The 22,145-nt window shown below is 42.4% G+C and overlaps 1 protein-coding gene across 1 annotated transcript in view; it reads right to left on the minus strand.

Moving 5' to 3' along the window:
• Positions 1–5,937: 5,937 nt before the first annotated feature.
• Positions 5,938–22,145, minus strand: part of s1pr2 (sphingosine-1-phosphate receptor 2) — a 28,438-nt gene continuing 12,230 nt past the window's right edge. Inside the window, exon 2 of the mRNA XM_077619727.1 lies at positions 5,938–7,355. Within this exon, the coding sequence (XP_077475853.1) occupies positions 6,139–7,254 (1,116 nt within the window). The 5' untranslated portion in view covers positions 7,255–7,355 and the 3' untranslated portion in view covers positions 5,938–6,138. The remainder of the gene's footprint in view (positions 7,356–22,145) is intronic.

Below are 22,145 nucleotides of genomic sequence, written 5' to 3' on the forward strand. Positions count from 1 at the left end.
TGGAGCCTATCCCAGCTGACTCCGGGCCAGGGGCGGGTGACACCCTGAATCGGTGGCCAGCCGATCGCAGGGCACAAGGAGACAAAGTGTCCAATCACCCTACCATGCATGTTTTGGAGAACATGCAAACTCCACACAGGTAGACTGACCTGCATTTGAACCCAGAACCCCCACTGTGAGGTTGACACAGCCGTCGGCTGTAAGTTATAATAGTTGATTTTCTGCTCTGAGGATCATTCCCATTAATTTATCTTCAAACTTAACAGTACAAATAACACTGTAAAAATCACAGCCATCGGGTGGCAGTGTGCCATAAATCGAATCAATTTAATTGGACCAGATGGTGGGTAGCGATCAGAATGAACATCTATACCTGTCATTGGCACTAAAACATTATCATTCAACGCCAGCCATCTCATCTCGTTTTCTGAACCGCTTCATCCTCATTAGGGTCACGGGGGGTGCAGGTAGCCTATCCCAGCTGACTTTGGGCCAGTGGCGGGGGACACCCTGAATCGGTGGCCAGCCGATCGCAGGGCACAAGGAGACAGACAACCATGCCCACTCACACCCATCCATACCTAGGGGCAATTTAGAGTGTCCAATCAGCCTACCATGCATGTTTTGGGAATCTGGGAGGAAACCGGAATACCCAGAGGAAACCCATGCAGGCCCAGGGAGAACATGCAAACTCCACACAGGGGAACATGACCTGGATTTGAACCCAGGACCCCAGAGCTGTGAGGCTGACGCGCTAACCACCCGCTCCACCGGGCCGTGATCATTCGGTATCTCTGGTTTTCCGTGGTTTTTCGCTGTCAAATAAAAATTGGGACAGAGTTAGAATGTAGTTTTAGGTTATGTGTTGTCGCATTGCATGCTGCAATTTTACTTCTCATCTTCTCTGTGTTAGTGGCCCGGTGGAAGAGTGGTTAGCATGTTAGACTCACAGCTCTGAGATCCTGGGTTCAAATCCAGGTCATGTCCATCTATGTGGAATTTGCATCGGTCTCCCTGGGCCTGCATGGGTTTCCTCTGGGTACTCTGGTTTCCTCCCACATTCCAAAAGCATGCATGGCAGGCTGATTGGACACTCTAACTTGCCCCTATGTATGGGTGTGAGTGTGCATGGTTTTCCGTCTCCTCGTGCCCTGCGATTGCCTGGCCACTGATTCAGGGTGTTCCCCGCCTCGTACTTGAAGTCAGCTGAGATAAGCTCCAGCACCCCATGCGACCCTTGTGGGAATAAAGCGGTTCAGAAAATGAATGAATGTATGAATTAATCCTCTCTGTGTACCAACCTTGTTCTTTTTATCTATCTTGGCAGAAGCTGTGGCTCATCACATAAATTCCAACCGGAGATTCCAACTATATGCTTTTAGCCTGCACACACATGTTCTTAGACCAGGATGCATTTGGGGGCAAATGACTTAAGTATTTAATTCATTTATTTCCCCCACTGCTTATTCTTGTGAGGGTTGCAGGGCGCTGGACCCTATCCCAGCCGACTTTTGGCGAAAGCCAGTCTACACCGTAAGTCACCAGTCAGACACACATAAAAACAGTCAACCAGTTGCACATGTAATTATAGGGTCACTGAGTGGGAATGACCCAACACTGCTCACACCATCAATGATTCAAAGTATTTTATAATAAAAATAGTACAACTTTCCAGTGCATTTATTTAGTTTTCTGATGTGGTTTGTGTCTATTCTTCAGTTTGATTCCATCTGCATCTCTTTAGTGATTTCAGCATCTGATTCACATCCTGCAATGCAAATCTGGCCGCCTTCCCACCTAGCGCAATCTCCTGGGGTTGATTCAGACAATGTTCCCACCCAGGAATTCTGGATGTCTGACAGGAAACAGGCCCAACTCTCCAGAGGCTGCTGTGAGTCAAGCTTTGCCTAAGACTTCCCCAGACCCCAGAAAAATCTCCAGAGTGCATTTCTCAGACTAGTTCACAAAAAAGCAAAAAAATAATTCTCAGCACCAAACCCCAAATCTCACATGTTTTGCCCTCTTCACGCTTTCTATTCAGTGCTGCCTTGTTTTGCCATAAGCCCACACTTGATTTACATCTGACTGGCCAACATTATAGAATGAGCACTACTGTATAACATTTACAAATCTAAGTCTGCTACCTTTTGCTACGCTGTCACACACATGGGACTAGTTGTTACAATATGCAGCAGAAGGAGCAACACCTCGGTGCCGCCGGAGATTCAGAGCTGAACAAAAGTGCTGGGAGAAGAGGCAACGCTTCTGACCAACCATTCCATCGTGGGATAAGATGGAAGAGCTGTCTGCGCTTACCAGCAACAGAGTCGAGGGGCTCTACTCTGCTACTGTTGTCTTCAGCTCCAGACTACTGAGGAACTGTGCGGATTAGCTTGGAAGAGTGACTCTGCATATTCTCTACCTCGGTCACATTCTGCAGAAGTTCCCCATCTCGTGGAAGACTTCCTGTGTGTGGTTCCAGTTTTTGTCCAACTTTACAATGTCTATCCGTTTTTGCTACCGAAACCAAGATGGCGCCATTCAAGTGGCAGCTGGTGGCGGTAGCTCCGTCCACTCTTGCTCGTTTTGTGTTTTTGCTGCTTTTCTGTCTTAATGATTTGGTGATTCTTAATGATCCCATTGACTTTGATTTGCTTTGTACTTTGTGTTTTTGCTTTTGCTTTGTTGTTCTGTGGCCTTTGCGACTGTACTGTCTAACTTATAACTATGCCTTTTCTTGCTACTGTCACAATTAAATTTCCCGAATACGGGATTAATAAAGTTATCCAATCCAATCCAATATGTATATATATAGATTTGGATGGATGGCCCAGCGGTGAGTGGTTAGCGCGTCGGCCTCACAGTTCTGGGTTCCCGAGTTCAAACCCAGGTTCCCCTGTCTGGAATTTGCATGTTCACCCTGGACTTGCGTGGGTTTTCTCCAGCCACTTCGGTTTTCTCCAGCTACTCTGGTTTTCTCCCACATTCCAAAAACATGCATTGTAGGCTGGTTGAACAGTCTAAATTGCCCCTATGCATGAGAGTGAGCTTGAATGGTTGTCCCTCTCCCCGTGCCTTGCGATTGGCTGGTCACCAATTCAGAGCCCGAAGTCAGCTGGGATTGGCTCCAACACCCCCCGCGACCCTTGTGAGGATAAGCAGTTCAGAAACTGAATAAATAAATATTTAGTATTTCTTTTATTTTGTAAAAACAACAACAACAAAAAAACAAAACAATAAGGGAATGCAATAAACAAAAACAATGTACCTACTTTAGTGTTTCAGATTGTACCGAATGGACACAAGGCAGCGTGCTACATGACACAAAAAAGGCTATTGCACACAAAACACATTTTCATACAGAAACAAACACACACACATATATAAACTGTACATACATACATTTTCATATATTTATAGTCAGGCGACAAAAGTGATACATGTGACAAATGCCTAAAAAAAACAAAAAAACAAAAACTGACACCACTGAAGCTGCCAAAGTGCTTTTCACCATTTTTACCGGGCTGTGTGAATGTGAATCAAGGTGATTTTAATTCTTTTTTAATAAAAACAAAACACACAGGAAGCAGAGGGAGTGTTTCCCTTAACAACAGGAACCGGATGATGGGAATAAACCGACACGGCAGGACTTCCTATCTTAGAGAAAAAAGACTCGTAGGCTCTAAACCAGATCTGATCCTGCATTTTTTTTTTAACAGATCAAACCGGAATGCGCTTTCTTTAGTTCTGAGACTTCACAGTGAGCCAGGATGAGCAGTAATACTGTTGACCGCGGGACCAATACCCCAGAACCTCTTCTTTTTCTTCATTCATACATTCAGCCAAATTCCCCTGTGAGGGGTGACGCAAACAAAGACGTTGCTAACAACACTGTCAGGACAAATAATAACCAGCCAAAGCGAATCACGACAGGAAATATGATTTCTCTTATTGCAGAGGTGTCATACTCACCTTTGTTGCAAGCCACATTGGTGGAGTTATGGGTTGTGTTCAAGGGTCATAATTTTGGCCAAATTCACATAGATATTTAACTCACTTGGATGCCATTGACGGTGCTTAAACATCTCCTCAATTTTGACTGGGATGGGGCGAATTAATGTTTTATTTGCCCCACCGAGTCATTCTGAATTGGTTGGCCAAATGAAATAAAGTGTTTTCTCCCCATTTCTATTTCCCATGGAAAAACAAAAGTTGCAAACTGTTAAATGCTTACTTTTAAAACAAATTATAAACTGTTCGGTTTTTACATAAAAAATGTTAAGGGTTTCTTGGTTTAGGGCTGTTTTTTCATGTTTTATTATTTCACAGTGTATGTGAAAAAACATCAGTAAACTGGGCCTCCAGTTTGAAACCTCTGCCTTAATTGAAACCGTTAAGACACATAAGATGAACATAAAATAAAAGAGGCACCGGCAAAATCAAAAAGGACAAAAGAGTTTAGTGATGGAATCATACGCATGTATAATGAGTTACAATTCCATGGAGTACAGTACAAAAAAAAGCAGATTACGGTTATCCAAATGGGTTTTTGGTAAGGTTATATTGAGATTATTATATACCTCTGGTAAGAGCCAATGGTGTGTATCGTTTATAAATATGAAGGCCTAATATGTCTCTCCTTTGTTTGAGGTAAGTTGTTTTTATAGCATACACAAGTTCATATCTTCATGAAGTGAATACAACACCGAGAAATAGCAACCATATGGCTCGTGTTACAATCATAGCATCGTCAAGATTCTTTTCAGTAACTCAGTCTGCCATTAACGGGAATGTGTAATAAAGTCATTGAAAGTATTTTAATTTAGTATTTAAGAGCCACATGATAGGACGTTTATCATCATTAATGGTAGTGACAAATTTATTTTAATTCACATTTTGTGTCATACCTCGCAGTCTAACTCCAGATAGAAAAGGGGAGAGGGGCATACATAATTTTTTTTCCATATGATTTAATTAGAGTACCCATGAACAGATTCACATTTCCAAAGCATCCCCATTTTGGAGTTTTGGCTGTTGTAAATTCATTTGCTGTCATTGACGGTGATAGACTGACCATAATTGCTTTATAAATAAACCGTTAACTGTGGTTTATTGCCACTTTATGACGGAATCTTACAACGTATGTGAATAAAGTCGTATATTACACGAGTTAAGTCATACATTATAATATTATGAGAATGAAGTCAATATGGGAAGAAAATTGAACTTTCACCACTTTATGATGGAATGTTACAGGGCCAATTTGTAATATTAAGTCATACATCCTAATATTATGAGAATATAGTCATGATACTATGAGAATAAAATCACAATTTTGTGAGGAATTTATTTAATGATGGATGACATTAAAGTGGTAATGTTTTGAGACCAAAAAGATTTAAGTCATAATATTAGGTAACCTTAAGTACTCTATATAATCTCTATGATTTGTATGAATAATATGATGAGACAAAGAAAAGATTAAGGATTTCATTATTTGTGAAACCGATTCTAAAATACAACCAAAGTCTCAGTATTGTTTAGTTTATTGAATGTGGTGTGGTGCAGTGCCACGTCTCGTAATATTAGGTAAATATTTGTTGGATCTTAATATTAGCATTAATCAGGGCTGCATTCTGTATATTATATGCAAAGCAGAAAAAAATAGAGAATATTTTTTTGCTTTAACATTTAACACTTTTCCTATAATATTATGACTTTAATCTCGTGTAATGACAATTTTTCTTGTACATTTTGAAATTCTCAATTAATTTCTCTTCTTTAATCTCAAAGGCTTATCTTTTAATGGAGATGCGCAATGTTCTGTCTCATGTTATATAAAATAACATTATGATTTAGCCCCGCTGCATCTAAACATATTACGTAAAGTAATAATATTAATATTCTGAACTTGTGTTACGACTTTTTACCCTTCCAGCCCAAATGGATTGGACATCTATCGCTGTCAACGGCACTGAAACGTAATAATTCAATGTCGGCTTCCCAGTTCAAATGTATTTGACGTGTATCACGGTCAATGGCAGTGAGTGATTGAAAAAGTGGTCTTACACCTCGAGATGGGCGTCATTTGATTGCATGTTCAATACATTGCATCCGCTCATTTTTTGGCCGCAGCTATCATACGCATGTGGTGCAGTGCTGCATAATGGGCGTGGTCTGGTGTTCGTGTTTGTGCGTGCAGTGCTCCAGAGAGCTTGAACTCTTCAGTGGCACCAGGCAGCGTTCGGCGGGCCGTCCACTCTGCAGCACCCCCCAGCAACACAACACTCGCAAGAACTCCTTGCGCATGTCCTTGCTGCGCAGCGTGTAGATGACCGGGTTGAGTGCCGAGTTGAGCGTGGCAAAGCCGAAGAAAATGTTGGCTTTGTAGAGTATTGGACAGGACTGGATGGTGCAGGATGAATCCAAGAGGAGGATGGTGAAGGCCGGGAGCCAGCACATTATGAAGACCCCGAGCACGATCGTGACCGTTTTCAAGAGAGCGTAGGCGGGGGAGTTAGTGGCTTCCTGGTGGCTTGACCGTACGATCAAGTAGATCCTCACGTAGAGGATGACAATGGAGAGCAGGATGAGGCTGAAAATGGTCACCACGAAGAGGATGTACTTCTTGGAGTAGAGCGGAAGCACAGCCGAACATTCAGGGAGGTTGTCAATGCAGTTCCACCCGATGATGGGCAGCCCGCCGAGCAGGATGGACATCACCCAGCAGGCTCCGATCAGCAGGAACATGCGGCACGTTTTAGTGGAGCCGTAGACTTTGACCTTTGTGATGGCGATGTAGCGCTCGATGGCGATGGCCAAGAGGCTGAAGACTGATGCGGCTAGGGCAATGAACGCCGTGCCCTCGCGGATGAACCACTGCACGGGCACCAGTTCGAATGTCCGTGAGCCTGACAGGAAAATGTTTGCGATATAGGCTGAACCGGCCAGGAGGTCAGAGAAGGCCAGGTTGCCAATGAAGAAAAACATGGCCGAGTGGAACTTTTTGTTGCGGCACACTGCGATGAGCACCAGCAAGTTCTCCAGAATGATGATGGTGCACAGGACCACGATGATGATGCTGGGGTCGGTCAGCAACTTCTTGTCATCATAACGCTTGTCCAGCTCCTCGATGGTCATGTTCTTGGCGAACACGTAGTAATAGGGGATCAGAGTCCGGTTGTAATATTGGGAGTATCTGCTCCTCATGGTGACCTGCTGGCACAGCACTGCTGCTTTACGGCAAGGATTCATTCACTCTGCAAGCTGATGTTGGGGAATGTGAACATGGCCTTGAAGGAAGGAGGGAGAACCTCTGTCCCAAAGTTACGTCTCAGGAGATGTATGTGGGTCACCTGCACGCAAGAAAAAGATCACTTTAGAAAGGGGATTATTTGTGTGGAGTATGGAATGAATTCTTATGCTATTTATTAGTCAATTGGTTTATTTAGTGTAGTCACTAGAATAGAATTTTGCATAGCCTGGTGGAAATTTCCATCATGACACCTATTAGTTAGGGGCGCGTCATCTACCATGACACGCCCATTTCTTTGTTCACATTTTCCCGCCTAAAGTTTGTATCTATGTCACATGACCTTTGTCAATAAAATTGGTGGATCTGTTGGGGGCATGCATTCAAACTGGTCAGGCTGGAGGATAGACGCATCTCCTGGCGCTGGCTACTCTGACTCCCTCCTTCAGCTGAAGCTAGTTAAAACTCATCACGGCTGACTCTGTGTGCTTCCTCTAATTCGGAGTTATTGAATGTAAATGGATTAACTCCAACAATTTGGGTTTTACAAGACACAAGCTGTCACTTGTCTCTTCTTTACTCCTAAAATCAGATTTGAGTACACTTCAGAAACTATGATAGAATATTAAGGGTACATAAAGAAAATTGGGCTTCGTGGTAAGTTGTAATATAACAAAAAATAGGAAATTATTCGTACGAAATCAGAATCTTATGATTTTACCTTTAATCTCGTAATGTACATCCACCTGTGTGGAGTTTTCATGTTCTCCCCGGGCCTGGTGGATTTCCTCCGGGTACTCCGGTTTCCTCCCACATTCCAAAAACATGCATGGTAGGCTGATTGGACACTCTAAATTGCCCCTGGGTATGGGTGTGAGTGTATATGGTTGTCCGTCTCCTCGTGCCTTGCGATCGGCTGGCCACCGATTCAGGGTGTCCCCCGCCTCTGGCCCGGAGACAGCTGGGATTGGCTCCAGCACCCCCCCCCCCCCCCCCCCCACGACCCGAATGAGGATAAAGCGGTTCAGAAAATGAGATGAGATCTCGTAATGTAACAACTTTATTGTCAGCATATTACAAATTTCATCTCATAATGTTACATCGCATGATTTAAATCTCAGAACATTTTGACTTTGAGACCAGGGCTAGGGAACCTATGGCTCTGGAGCCACATGTGGCTGTTTTGATGGGTGCACATGGCTTTCCGCCAACCTGTGATGTAAAATATGAAAATCGCTGGTGAGAGAGCTGAGTCCCCAACGCACCAATAGGAAGCGTCACGTCGGTGTGTCATTGACACTACTACCTCTAGCGCAACTTTAATCATATTTTTTTCCATTACACTCTTCTTCGTGCATACTCACATTGATTCTCATTGATTAGCAACAGCGTAACATTCTTGTCAAAAGAATGCAAAGACTTTTAAAAGCGGTGAAATTACTAGAAAATGTACATATTCTCATGTACGATGCTTTCTTTATAATTCTGAGAATGGCTCACAATGAATAATATTTGAAAATATGAATTGTTTAAGGCTCTGTCTGTGAAAAAGGTTCCCGGCCCCTATTCTAGACCCTTTAAAAAAATCTCATGTGTTTTGAGAACCTAGTCCCAAAATCGCTGTGGCATAGTTTACAACAGGGGTCATTAACTCCGGTCCTCGGGGGCACCTAGCCAGTCTGTTTTCCATATCTTCCTGCTCCAACACACTTGAATCAAATAAACAGGATCGTTATCGTGGAGAACTGACTGGATAGCTACCCTTGAGGACCGGATTGGTGAACCCTGCTCTACAACTTCACTTTAGCTTCCTTGCGGTGAAAGGCCAGTTGGTGGCAGTGTTGCTTCATAAACATGGTGTGTCAGTAGACTCCTCAGAAAAACAAGGAATGCCTAGCTAAAGATACAGTTACAGTCATACCTCTACTTACGAATGCCTCTAAGTACGAAATTTTCAGGTTATGAAAGCTGTATATATGCAAATGAGTGCCGGGAGATTCGAAAAAGATCCAAGTTACGAAATCCCCCCAAAAGTAAATGCATTTGCTTATCTGTTATTAAATATTGTCGCGGATGCATTGATTCTCACTTTGGAACCTCGCTACACTGTACCGGGCTGTCATTGGCTGTCTCACAACAACCACTATCCATGTTTCAAGATTCTCTCTTACATACCTGTCAACCTTGGCTAAATGTTCCCCTTAATAATGATTGCAATTCCCCTTATTACGCAAGAAAAACTACAAATGCAACGCGGTACATATTTACACACACAAATATAGGGCACATGTTCATTCATTCATTCATTTATTCATTCATTTTCTTAATCACTTTATCCTTGCTATAAAAGTCTAAAATGTACTACAAAGTGGACAAATGAAAGGGACGGGTGAAAGGGGAATGCTCGTCCGCATATTTTGTCCTGTCCACCTTGGCTAAATGCTCCACTTATTAATGACTGCAATTCCCCTTATTAATTAAAACACACACACACGCATGCACACACACAAACACACACACACACACACACACACGCACGCACGCACGCACGCATGCACGCACACACAAACACACACACACACTGGGCACACGTCTCATCTCATCTAGTTTTCTGAACCACTTTATCCTCATTAGGGTTGCCGGGGGTGCTGGAGTCAATTCCAGCTGTCTCTGGGCCAGAGGCGAGGGACACCCTGAATTGGTGGCCAGCCAATCGCAGGGCACAAGGAGACGGGCCATGCACACTCACACCCACACATATGGGCAATTTAGAGTGTCCAATCAGCCTACCATGCATGGTTTTTGGAATGTGGGAGGAAACCGGAGTTTTAAAGGGTTTAGTTGGTAGTTATGTGAGGACCGTGGAACAAATGAGAGAATTTAAATATCAAGTACTGCTCTACTTACGAAATTTTCAAGTTACGAAAAAAGTTCTGGAACCTATTAATTTCGTAAGTAGAGCTACGACTGTACTAGGTTTTAAAGTACATTTAATTCATTGGCTGTAATTAATGGCTCGAGACGTCCAATCCATTTGAAGTGAGAGGGTTGGCAGCCATCCTTGCAGTTCAAATGAATTGGACATCTACTAGTCTCATCTTCTTCCGCTTTATCCAAAGTCGGGTCTACTAGTGATAAACTAATTTAAAGAGTTTTCATTTCGTTTTAAAGAGCCACAAGACGTCTATCTTGGGTCAGTAGTTAACAGACATCGAGGCCATCTAAAAGCCTGAAATCACAAAGACAGTTTTACTCGTCACATATTTTTTCTTGACATTCTTGATTTCTCATAACAGTGGCAGGCAGTTAACACAGTGTTTCTGTTTGGAAAAATCCTTGCTCATCGCCCCCACATACAAAGCTTTCTACTGCTTTTTGCATTGTACCGATAATCCCGTGGTTTGCATGACAGTTTAAACAGCACTTTGGGGAAACATATATCATTATGTGGTACGGTGAGTTCCTTTTTTCAGATGGAGATCCCATCTTCAGGTAGATAAACTGAGTTCAAGATGGGGGATGAGGATTGCCAGCTGGACAAAAGGGACTTCTCTGGCTGACTGAAAAAAGTTAGGGCCACAAAAGCCTGGCCCTAATGCTCTGCTGTCAACACAAGGCATTGTTGTTAGAACTAAACCATTCCGCTCTAGCAAGAGATTTTTAGACACCAGCCTCCTCAAGAGTGTAAGGAAGATGTCAAAAGCTACATACATACTATGCATCTATTTCAGACAGATAGAGTTTGTAGAAATAGGTGTTCAGAAAACGAGATTCTGACAATTACCACAACTCCTGTTCTATTTGCTGCAGTTTTTGTTTCTGTACGATACGGCTTTTATAAGAAATTACCTTTTAATGTAATTTTTCGGGACAAACGAGCTTCATTTTTTCTCATTAAAAAGAAAAACATTTTCATTTACTTTTGCTTTGTGGCCCCGCGAGTCATGCTGACGGGTTGCGTTCATAATCTCTCACTCTCTTTGTTTATTAAAACTGTAAATAGATCTCATTTCTCATTTTTTGAACCGCTTTATCCTCATTAGGGTCGCGGGGGGTGCTGGAGCCTACCCCAGCTGTCTCCGGGCCAGAAGTGGGGGACACCCTGAATCGGTGGCCATCCGATCGCAGGGCACAAGGAGAGAGACAACCATGCACACTCACATCCATACCTAGGGGCAATTTAGACTGTCCAATCAGCCTACCATGCATGTTTTTGGAATGTGGGAGGAAACCGGAGTCCCCGGAGGAAACCCACGCAGGTGTTCTGTGTGCCCCTATTGGCACTTGACAAGCCACACAAACTCTTTGGCTGGCCAATGGATAGCCAAACCATTTTGATTGGGGCTGCTAGCAACAATCAGATTATATAGATTGAACATCTGTTTCCGTTGTGTGTTTCTAATGCAAATCATGTCAATTCTTGTGAACTACCACAACACAGACTGTGAATTACGGGTGGATTTGTGAAATATAAACGTCAAATACAGTCGGATTACTGTGTTGCTGAATGCAAACACGCAGGGTTAAAGCACAGCTGAACTATGGAAACACAAGCAATAACCGGCTCAGTGTTTCCTTGAGCGGCAATGAGGAACAATAAACTCCTTGAGCAGGCAATGAGAGCTCATAATGCCTGCCGTTCACTTTGCATTGAGTCTGATGATGCATCATGAGGGCTGGCACGAATGGACGTACAGCTGCGAGCATCCAGCCGTCACTTTGCAGCTAGTAGTCTAGTCAGTCTGAATCTGACTGTTACCATTGTTAACTCCCTCATTGAGTCATTCATTTTCAACATCACTTATCCAGTGTTAGAGCCAATGGAGACACTGGAAGTGAACGCTCACACGTGTCGTGGTAGTAAGTTTGCTGCAAATAAATAAAAATAAATTCTTATGAGGTGAAGCGGTCTGAGGTGTAATGGCTGGTCTCTCCGCCCAGGTTGCTGTGCTGCGTGCTGCACCGACTGTTTTTCTCCCCAAAGCGCTCCCCCTTTCCTTGGCTACCGGCGCGCATGTGCTCGCATCTTCCAAGGTGGGAAATTGCAAATTCTCGTGTGGACGAAAACACCCGACTCCGAGGAAGAAAAAAATGAACAAGCATTATGATAGATTTACGCCCCAGATACGGCTGTGAAGCTGGCATGACGATAGAACATCAACACATTGCATGGAGCCTTTCGGAAGTAGACTGATGATGACGTGCTTGCAGCCATTGAATTTGGCAATCGTCTTGACAGTGTCAAAACAACAACAACAACAGCAAAAGAAATGCCTCTCGAATCTGACAAAGAGAACTTGGACTAACGCTCCAATATCCTCATCTCATCCCATCTAATTTTCTGAACCGTTTTCATTCATCTTCTGTCCTTGAAAGGGTTTGTTGCTGGAGCCTAACCCAGTTGACTTCGGGTGAAAGGCAGACTACTCCCTAGACCAGGGGTCGGGAACCTTTTTGACACAGAGAGACATAAACAATTCATATTTTCAAATTTTATTTCTTTGAGAGCCATACTCAGAATTTTAGGGGGTTATTTTACCACTTTTAAAGTACTAGATGAATTATTTTGACAGCACTGTTGCGCAGTTGCTAACCAATGAAAATATGCATGCAGAAAAGTCTAATAAAAATATAATTTAAAAAAAAGATGATTAAAGTTAGAGGTACTGTCAGCGCCATAGTCCCGACGTGACGCTCCTATTGGTGCATTCGGGACTCGGCTCTGTCACCAGCGGTTTGAAAACATATTTTACCTCACAGGTTAGCCAAGAGCCACATGCACCCATCAGAAGAGCCACATATGGCTCCCGAGCCATAGGTTCCCTACCCCTGCCCTAGACTGACCGGTCCCCAGGCAACCGTAGGGCACACAGAGAGACAAACAACCATACACACCCAATCATACCGCTACCAGCGGGAATTGAGCCCAAGCCTTCCCGCACCGAAGTCAGGCGAGTGAACCTATTCACCTCACCAGAATGTATTTTTATTTATTCTCAGCATACAGATCGCCACAACAGGCCAGAGGGGAAATGAGTTTACTTCCCGTGTTTCACTTTTAACCGCAAGGCGGACCTCATTAACATTAAAATGATTCCTCCCAGCTGAATTATGTACAAAAGAACAGTATCTATGCTGCAATGGCGTGCCACGCCTTTAGCATATCAAGGAACGTCAATATTTAGGAGGCATTTTCAATGGCGACTCAAAAAAAGTTTAAGTGTTTTTTGCACATCTGATGCGCGCAATGCAAAATTCACTTGCAACAAAACAGAAAATGGCAAGATGTAATGCACGGTATATATGATATTTGGCGCACCCATGTTCCCTCTATTGTATATTCTTTCTTCGGCGCTGAGAGATGAAGTGGTGCCCTGTCTTCTGCCATTTTTCATCACCATTTTTTATGTCTTCCGGTTGCAAGTTTCAGCGTAGATTGAGACATTTTTACTAACTTTTTTCATACAGTAATACCTCGACATACGAGTGCCCTGACATACAAGCAATTTGAGATACGGGTAAAATTTTCGAGCAAATATTTATTTTGAGATACGAGACAAATTTTGATATACGAGCATACAGTCAGGTGTGGCCAACGCGAGAGGCTGCTTTTGAGAACAACACTGTCGCAACTCCCGTCCGAGCGTTGCATTTTTTTCAGTGTTTTCCCCCCCGTTAGTCAGTGCAGAATGGCGGAGCTTGCTCGCTAATACGAGAGGAGTATACTACTTGTCGTTGGCAAGTGGGCGTGCGTTATCCTATTGTAAGGACATTTGTGTGCATCATTTTCGGAATATTTTGAAGGGAAGACAAAACCAAACAACCCTTGATAAATTGCAGCTGAAAGTCAGGGTGGAGGCGGGGAAAACAGAGCCAACACGGGAGAAGAAAGGTATAACAATTTAAAACAAAATTAGAATTAAGTTTAGTGTAAGGTTAGAATAAACGTATTTTGAGTGTCTGTACTGTAATCCAAGTTCATTTAAATCTGTTTATGTTATGTTACGAGCGCATTGCCGTGCAAAAAGTCTCTCTCTCCCCCTCTCTCTCTGTCTCTCATTCTCCCCACCGCAAAATTCGTCTAATTTTAGTACTATTAAACATCATAAACACTAGTTATTTGTTACTCTGTTAATAGATGGTGAATTAGAACAAATAAAATGTTTTCCGTTCCAATATCCTGTTTTTTGGTGTTTTTTTCAGAGGGTTGGAACGAATTAATTTGTTTTTATTTCATTTATATGGGAAATGTTGATTTGAGATACGAGTAAATCGACATATGAGGTCAGTCCCGAAACGCATTAAGCTCGTATTTCAAGGTACCACTGTATAACTCGGAAAAAAATGTGCGCTGTAGTGAAGCCGCGAAGTGAAGGATCACAGTACTCATTGTCCACACTCACAGTTCAAATGGATTGGATGTCTACAGGTGACAAACTCATTTAAATTGACAGTATAAAAATGATTGAATGCTTCGTCAATGGCACTGAAAGAGTTCAGGAGTGACCATATGCTTGGCTACACTGATTCTTGCTGCAAACACTGCCCAATGAAAAAAACAGTTTCTCTGTCAACCATGCCACTAAAAATGAGCTGGAATTATAATTTTGCACTAAACCCTAATGCAATGTTTCCCAACCACACACCAGTGGGAAATTACAAGAAGTCATACATTGTTAAATTCCGAGAGAAAAATCTTTATATTACGAAATTAAAATTGAACTATTATGAGGCTAAAATAAAAATATATTGAACATAAAATCACAGATTCTACTATTACAGGATTCAAATCGTAATACTATTATTAGTCATTAAAGTCATTTTCAGCTAACGGATGGTGCAGTGCTGTAGTCTGCCTTTTGCCTGAAGACAGTTGGGTTAGGCTCCAGCAACCCCCGCAATCCTTTCGAGGATGGGGGGTATGGAAGATGAATGAATAAAGTCATTTTGTTGCTTAATTTTCTGTAGCGTGAACTGAAAGTTGTTTGGCTTCATGGGCTTCAACTTTTGTCGCCGTTTAGTCTGTGTGAGCACAAAATTGCTATTTGCCTAATGTTAGGAGATTAAAGTTATATTGAGAGTAAAATAAATTGTAATGTTCCGAGATTTAAGACGTTTTCTTGTTTTTACGTTACGTGAACCGTAAGTTGTTCGATTTCAAGGGCATCTCCTTTTGGCGACGTAAAGTCTGTGTGAGACTACAGTCCTGAGTTGGAAAAAGGTGGCATGCACCCTCTGGGTCAGGGATGAGGTCCTTCCCCAAGTGGGGGGGTATTTGGGGGTCTTGTTCATGGGTGAGGGAAGAACGGAGCGTGAGAACGACAGGTGGATCGGCACAGCGTCTGCAGTGATGCGGACTCTGCATCTGTCCGTTGTGGTGAGGAAGGAGCTTAGCAGAAACATGAAGCTTTCTATTTACCGGTCGATCTACATTCCTTCTCTCATCTATGGTCACAAATTGTGGGTCATGACCAAAGAACAAGTTTCCAGATACAAGCAGCTGAAATGAGTTTCCTCCACAGGGCGTCCGGACTCTCCCTTAGAGATAAGAGGAGAAGTTTGGTCATCTGGGAAGGGCTCAGAGTAGAGCCGCTACTCCTTCGGATCAAAAGGAGCCACGTGAGTTGGCTCGGGCATCTGATTAGGATGCTCTCCTGGACACCTTTCTGGTGAGGTGTTCTGGGTATGTCCCACTGGGAGGAGGCCACGGGGCCGAACCAGGACGTGGTGGCGAGAACGCCTTGGGATCCACCCGGAAGAGTTGGATGAAGTGGCTGGGGAGAGGAAAGTCTAGTCTTCCCTGCTAAAGCAGCCGCCCCCGCGACCCAACCTTGGATAAGCGAGGAGGATGACATTAGATTGGAGAAAGATTTTACATCAAGTGATCTGGAACTTGTTTGGGGGTCCGCAGACATCAACTTTTGGTGTCATTAGATCAGTGTGAAAAATTTGATTTTGGATTAATTTGGGGGGTTCATTTGATTATTAGTGAGAACAACTTTATATTGTTAATATGTAACATATAAGAGACATAGTAGTTTAAATTAGAAGATTTTCAGCTGGTGGTATGCCTTGACAATTTTTGAATGCAAAAAGTGTGCCGCAGCTCAATAAACGTTGGTAAACATTGCCTTAATGCATATGAGATTATATATATATATATATATATATATATATATATATATATATATATATATATATATATATATATATATATATAATCTCATTTTCGGAACTGCTTTATCCTCATTAAGGTCGTGGAGCCTACCCCAGGTGTCTCCAGGCCAGAGGAGGGGGACACCCTGAATCGCGCCGGACTCACAGCTCTGGGGTCCTGGGTTCAAATCCAGGTCATGTCCATCTGTGTGGAGTTTGCATGTTCTCCCCGGGCCTGCGTGGGTTTCCCCCGGGTACTCCGGTTTCCTCTCACATTCCAAAAACATGCATGGTAGGCTGATTGGACACTCTAAATTGCCCCTGGGTATGTGTGTGAGTGTGGGTGGTTGTCTGTCTCCTTGTGCCCTGCGATCGGCTGGCCACCGATTCAGGGTGTCCCCCGCCTCTGGCCTGGAGACGGCTGGGATTGGCCCATGCACCCCCCGAGGATCAAGCGGTTCAGAAAATGAGATGAGACTTTATTTTACTTCTTTGATGTAGTATGTAGAGAATTTGAAATCATTTAATGCATGCCTTGCAAGTGCTAATTCAAGCCCTTTCTCTTCTTTTCTGATTTCTAGCAGGTCAGCACATGACTGATCTCCTCGCATGTGTTGTAGAGACAGCTTACAGGTCCTCCTGTCACCAAGCTGGCGTCTGTCGTTACGGGATGGGGAAACCTGATGCGCCGGTTTCTCCCGATGCACACACCCACCCTCAACCTGCCTTATCCCTACTTCACACACTCATTTCAGCCATTAGCTAATAAAAGACCCCACTTCCTGCTATTGGAAACCTCACACTCAAGAAGTGCCCTGGATTTGAACACACATTACAGCTGTTACATTTTGTCATAGAAAATAAGATTTAGAACATGCAAAAAGTTTTGATTGAGACTGAGAGAGCTGTTCATTAGTTTAGTTGTACTGCATTATACTGTAACTATATATATATATATATGTATATATATTATATATATGTGTATATATATATATATATATATATATATATATATATATATATATATATATATATATATATATATATATATATATATATATATATATATATATATATATATATATATATATTTGGCTGGCCACTAATTCAGGGTGTCCCCCGCCTATGGCCCGAAGTCAGCTGGGATAGGCTCCAGCACTCCCCGTGACCCTATAATATAAGAGGACCCCCTCTTTTTCAAAACTCAGGTTTGAAAAAGAGGGGGACGTCAATTTTTAGACACAATAATTACAGTACATCTGAAACAAATGATAATAACAATATATTGAAACCATTTATAAGCAAGCTCTGAAAGTATTGGACAAAAAAACAAAAACGTACCATCAGTGTTGGATAGAAAAACAACACAAGGGCCTGAACTGGGACAATATTGTTAAATATGCTGATACCATCTTGGTTTAATAAATCTTTCATCACAAAACTCCTCCACTGCAAGAGTTTGTAAAAAAAAATCCAACAGATCAACAAGAGCTAGTTCTAGAGGTGACTCTATAGTTCCCTTCAGAAAGAGTGCATTTAGCCAAAGCACTGTTCGTGTCTCACATAGCTGGAACTCAATACCAATTACCATACGTGAACTCGCGTCTCTGAACCTGCCAATCATCTTAAAGCTTGGCTCCTGGATGAACAACATTGTGATCATAATGCTGTCAAGACTTGTGCTACTTGTGTATGTCTCATGTCTTATCGTTTCTACACACAAAATGATGCGGCGGGCCAGATTTGATCCCCCGGGCCACCACTTTGACACATGTGCTCTAAATTGCCCCTAGGTATGAGTGTGAGCGTGAATGGTTGTCCGTCTTCTCATGCCCTGCAATTGGCTGGCCACTGATTCAGGGTGTCCCCCATCTGGTGCCGGAAGTCAGCTGGCTCCAGCACCCCTCGCGACCCTTGTGAGAATAAGCGGTTCAGAAAATGAATGAATGAATATATATGTATATATTTTTGGGCCTATTTGCTTGATTATCAAAATCTTTTCAGAGAATAAAAAGAAAACATTGTCTTGACATATGAGAGAGCAAGTTGTGCAAGTTAGCAATGCTTCATTCAACTGTCCATTCTGTTGAGTTTTTATTCCTTCATAACACGTGCATACCGATTATTTGCCACAATGTAAACAACAACAAAATACAGTAACTTTTGTAAGCACAACTTAAATTTACTGGTGTTTATGAGCAAGCAGCATTTAAATATAAGTTGTGCTAACTTGAAATATAAACTATAGTTGTGGCCTTGGTTTATGTCTGTCTTATGCCTATAAAAGGGTGCAATGGCCACACATTAGACAGCCTTACTGATTAGCTCAGTTGCCTACCCAGTGCAAGGCAAGCTCAAAATTCTATTGGGTTAACTTTATATTCATCTGCAACTTTTTTTTCTACAATGTATATACAGCATGTCCACAGTAAATTGGGTAAATACAAAAAAAATAGGATAAAGAACCAGTGTATTAGTTGCATGGTCATCAATGCTTTAGTAAAAATTATCTCGAAATAGGTTAAGTAATGCATAAAGAGCTTTCATCCACTCTGAAATGAATTTGACTGCAAACTTGTCACATTTTGTTTTGTTTGACACACGTCACCATGTGGCTTTGCAGGTGGCCAACAGGTCGCGCAAAGACAAAACAACACGACACGCCGTCTGGCTTTTTCTTTGAGAAAAGGCTGACGAGAAGCGTCATCGCCTGCGAGCCAGCAGGCAGGCGTGTCTGGACGAGTGGCCGACATACAAAAACAAACCAGGTACTTGTGGCTGGTGTGCACCATCCAAATTTTCAATTTTGGCTCTGAAAGCCGATGCCTACCAATTTTCCCAACAGATCAAGCTGTCCCACGAGGCAAGCACAAAAGGCACGCACACTTGGGTTTTTCTTTTGTTTTCAACCCCCAACCTACACTTTCAAACACCTGATAAGCTCCAATTAGCACTTGCACCACCTGCTAACTGTCACTTCTAAAAAAGTCCCCCACTTTCTCTTCAAATAAAGAACTCCACACTTTTCATTCACCTAACATTATTTTGTTCTGGTTAGTTTTTTTCCATTTCAGGAAAAGCTAGATTGCGCATAAATTCAACTGTCAGGTGGCCAGTCAGACGTTTGTGGTTTGTAACTAACATCCTGCAAGAAAGTAAGGCTTTCAACGCACTAAAAGGGATGTCATTCATGTTACAAACAAGTTTAGAAAGAAATTGTATTCATTCTTAAGGTATCCTGAACAAAAATTACTCTAAAACAATTGTCTTGATATCGCCATTGTAATAAATACTCAATAATCAAGACCATTATTAATAATACATGAATAAAATAAACCTAAATTAAATGTTTTTTATCAACTGTGCCACAGTGCCATTGACAAAGATAGACGTCCAATTATGTTGCATCCACTCATCTTTCAGATATCTATTTAAATGAGTTTGTAACAAGTAGAGGTCCAATCTATTTCAATTGGCAGGGCTGGCAGCAAATGAACAAATTTTGATTCATTGGAAATCATTCATTCATCATCTATACCGCCCATCCTCGAAAAGGTTGAGGGGGTTTCTGGAGCCTAACCCAACTTTCTTTGGGCAAAGGGAAGACTACAGACTAGACTGGTCGCCGGTCAGTCGTAGGGCACTGAGAGACAGATAACCACTCGCACCAAAGTCAGGCAAAAGAACCACTGCATCATCGGGTGGCTCATTGTAAATCTTTCTACGTCAAATGCATTGGATGTGTAGCGCCATCAATATCAATGGTTTTTTTCAAGATAACTCAAGAACGAATTAAGGGATTATTATCAAACATGTAGGATATGTTTGTGATATGAAATGGAATATGTGATTAACTAACTCCCCGGCTGCCATTAATGGCACTAGACCAGGGGTGGGCAAAATATTCCACAAAAGGCCACAGTGGGTGCGGGTTTTCATTCCAACCCATAAAGAGGACACCTTTTCACCAATCTGGTGTCCTACAAGTACACTCAGTGGATTGCAGTCAGGTGCTTCTTGTTTCATCAGAATCCCCATTGGTTGAACAGTTTTTACTGGATTGGTTGGAACAAAAACCTGCACCCACAGCGGCCCTTGAGGACTGGTTTTCCCACCCCTGCACTAGACCAATACAATCCACTTGAACTGGGACACACGAGTGGCTGTCTATCTTTGTCAATGGCACTGAAAGAGTTAAAATGAGATAATGAGGTCAAAGGTCACTAAGGTCAAAAAAAGAAATTTCCAGATAAATAGATTAGTTAACTCAAATTTGCAGGGTAGGTGATATGATGAGGATAGAAAGAGTTATGACGCTTTGGGGCATTAGGGAAAAGAGGTTATGAATGTACATGACAATTAGGCGGCATAAGGTTAAATGTTGTAAATGTAGTATATACTCCTCTCGTATTAGCGATCGCTCCGCCATTCGCACTGACTAATGGGAAAAACACACTGAAAAAATGCAGCGCTCCGCCCAGTGCTCGTAGAGACATTACACGAGGGAGTAGCGACCAGAAAGACAGTGGCCATGATGTTCTTATGAGCAGCCTCTCGCATCCGCTGTGTACTCCTATATCAAAATTTGTCTCGTATATCAAGATAAATATTTGCCCAAAATTTTACTCGTATATCAAATTGCTGGTATGTCGGGGCACTCATATGTCAAGGTATTACTGTACTAAGTTTCAGTATTATACATGAGAGACATTACTTTAGTCACTATAAGTGTGTATGACTTTAAAATATTATAAAGAGCAAACACATCACAGCTAAAACACAACATACCAACAGTGCAACCACTTCACCTCAAATAGAACTGTGATTACATCGATTGGCCTCATTTGAACGACACAAACACTGACATGCTTGTCTCACAATGCCGGTGTGTAGTAAGTGAAGTACTTTTGTGCATTACCAAAACAGGAAGCGCTTGGATGGTGTGCTGGCACGTGGCAATACTCTCCCTATGTCTTTACCCTGGGGCTTCATGTGTGCGGTTAATCATTGGCACAGCACAGTATTGATCCACAGTCAATATGCGTAGGATAAAAGCATGCACTAAAAGCAGGATGATAAATATCAGTGCTGCTAATCCTTTCAATGACTCCCCCTCATCCCTTGAGGGTGCAGACAGATCATAAACCCACACGATTCTGCTGGTTTAGTCTGCTAAATAAGATCAAAATAACAGCACTTACGTGCTTTAGCAGTGCTAGCCCGCATGTATTTGTTTGTGGCGCTCCTTATCTGCCCTGCATGCTCTTCTGCAAAGAGTTAATCTAAGTGTGCGTGTTGGGAGATGCATAGTTCCCCAGCAAGCAAAGCGTGGGCTGAGCCCGTAGGAGTACAACACTGCCAGGATCAGGTTTTGAAACAACTGCGATTTACAAAGTCATCACACTGAAAGATGACAAATTTTGAAGAGGAAGTTCAAACGAGGAAGAGGAGAGGTAAACTTGAAACTCAGTGATTTCCAAGCAGCAGCAAGATGGTTCAAGTTGAACTCTTTCAATGCAATTGACGATGATAGCTGTCCATTCATGCTGAAATTAGTTTGTCACTAGTAGACATCCAATCCATTAGAAGTGGGAGAGTGTCAGTGAATGAATGGGTGTTAATTGGCAGAGTAAAAATGGATTGGACGTCTAGCGTCATCAAAGGTAGCCAATGGGTTAATAAGAGGCTTTTTTCATAGTAAACTTTTCTCTACCAATTGTATGAATACAGCTACAGC

Source organism: Stigmatopora argus, chromosome 14, assembly GCF_051989625.1.
Source record: "Stigmatopora argus isolate UIUO_Sarg chromosome 14, RoL_Sarg_1.0, whole genome shotgun sequence".
In the NCBI taxonomy this organism is placed as follows: Eukaryota; Metazoa; Chordata; class Actinopteri; order Syngnathiformes; family Syngnathidae; genus Stigmatopora; species Stigmatopora argus.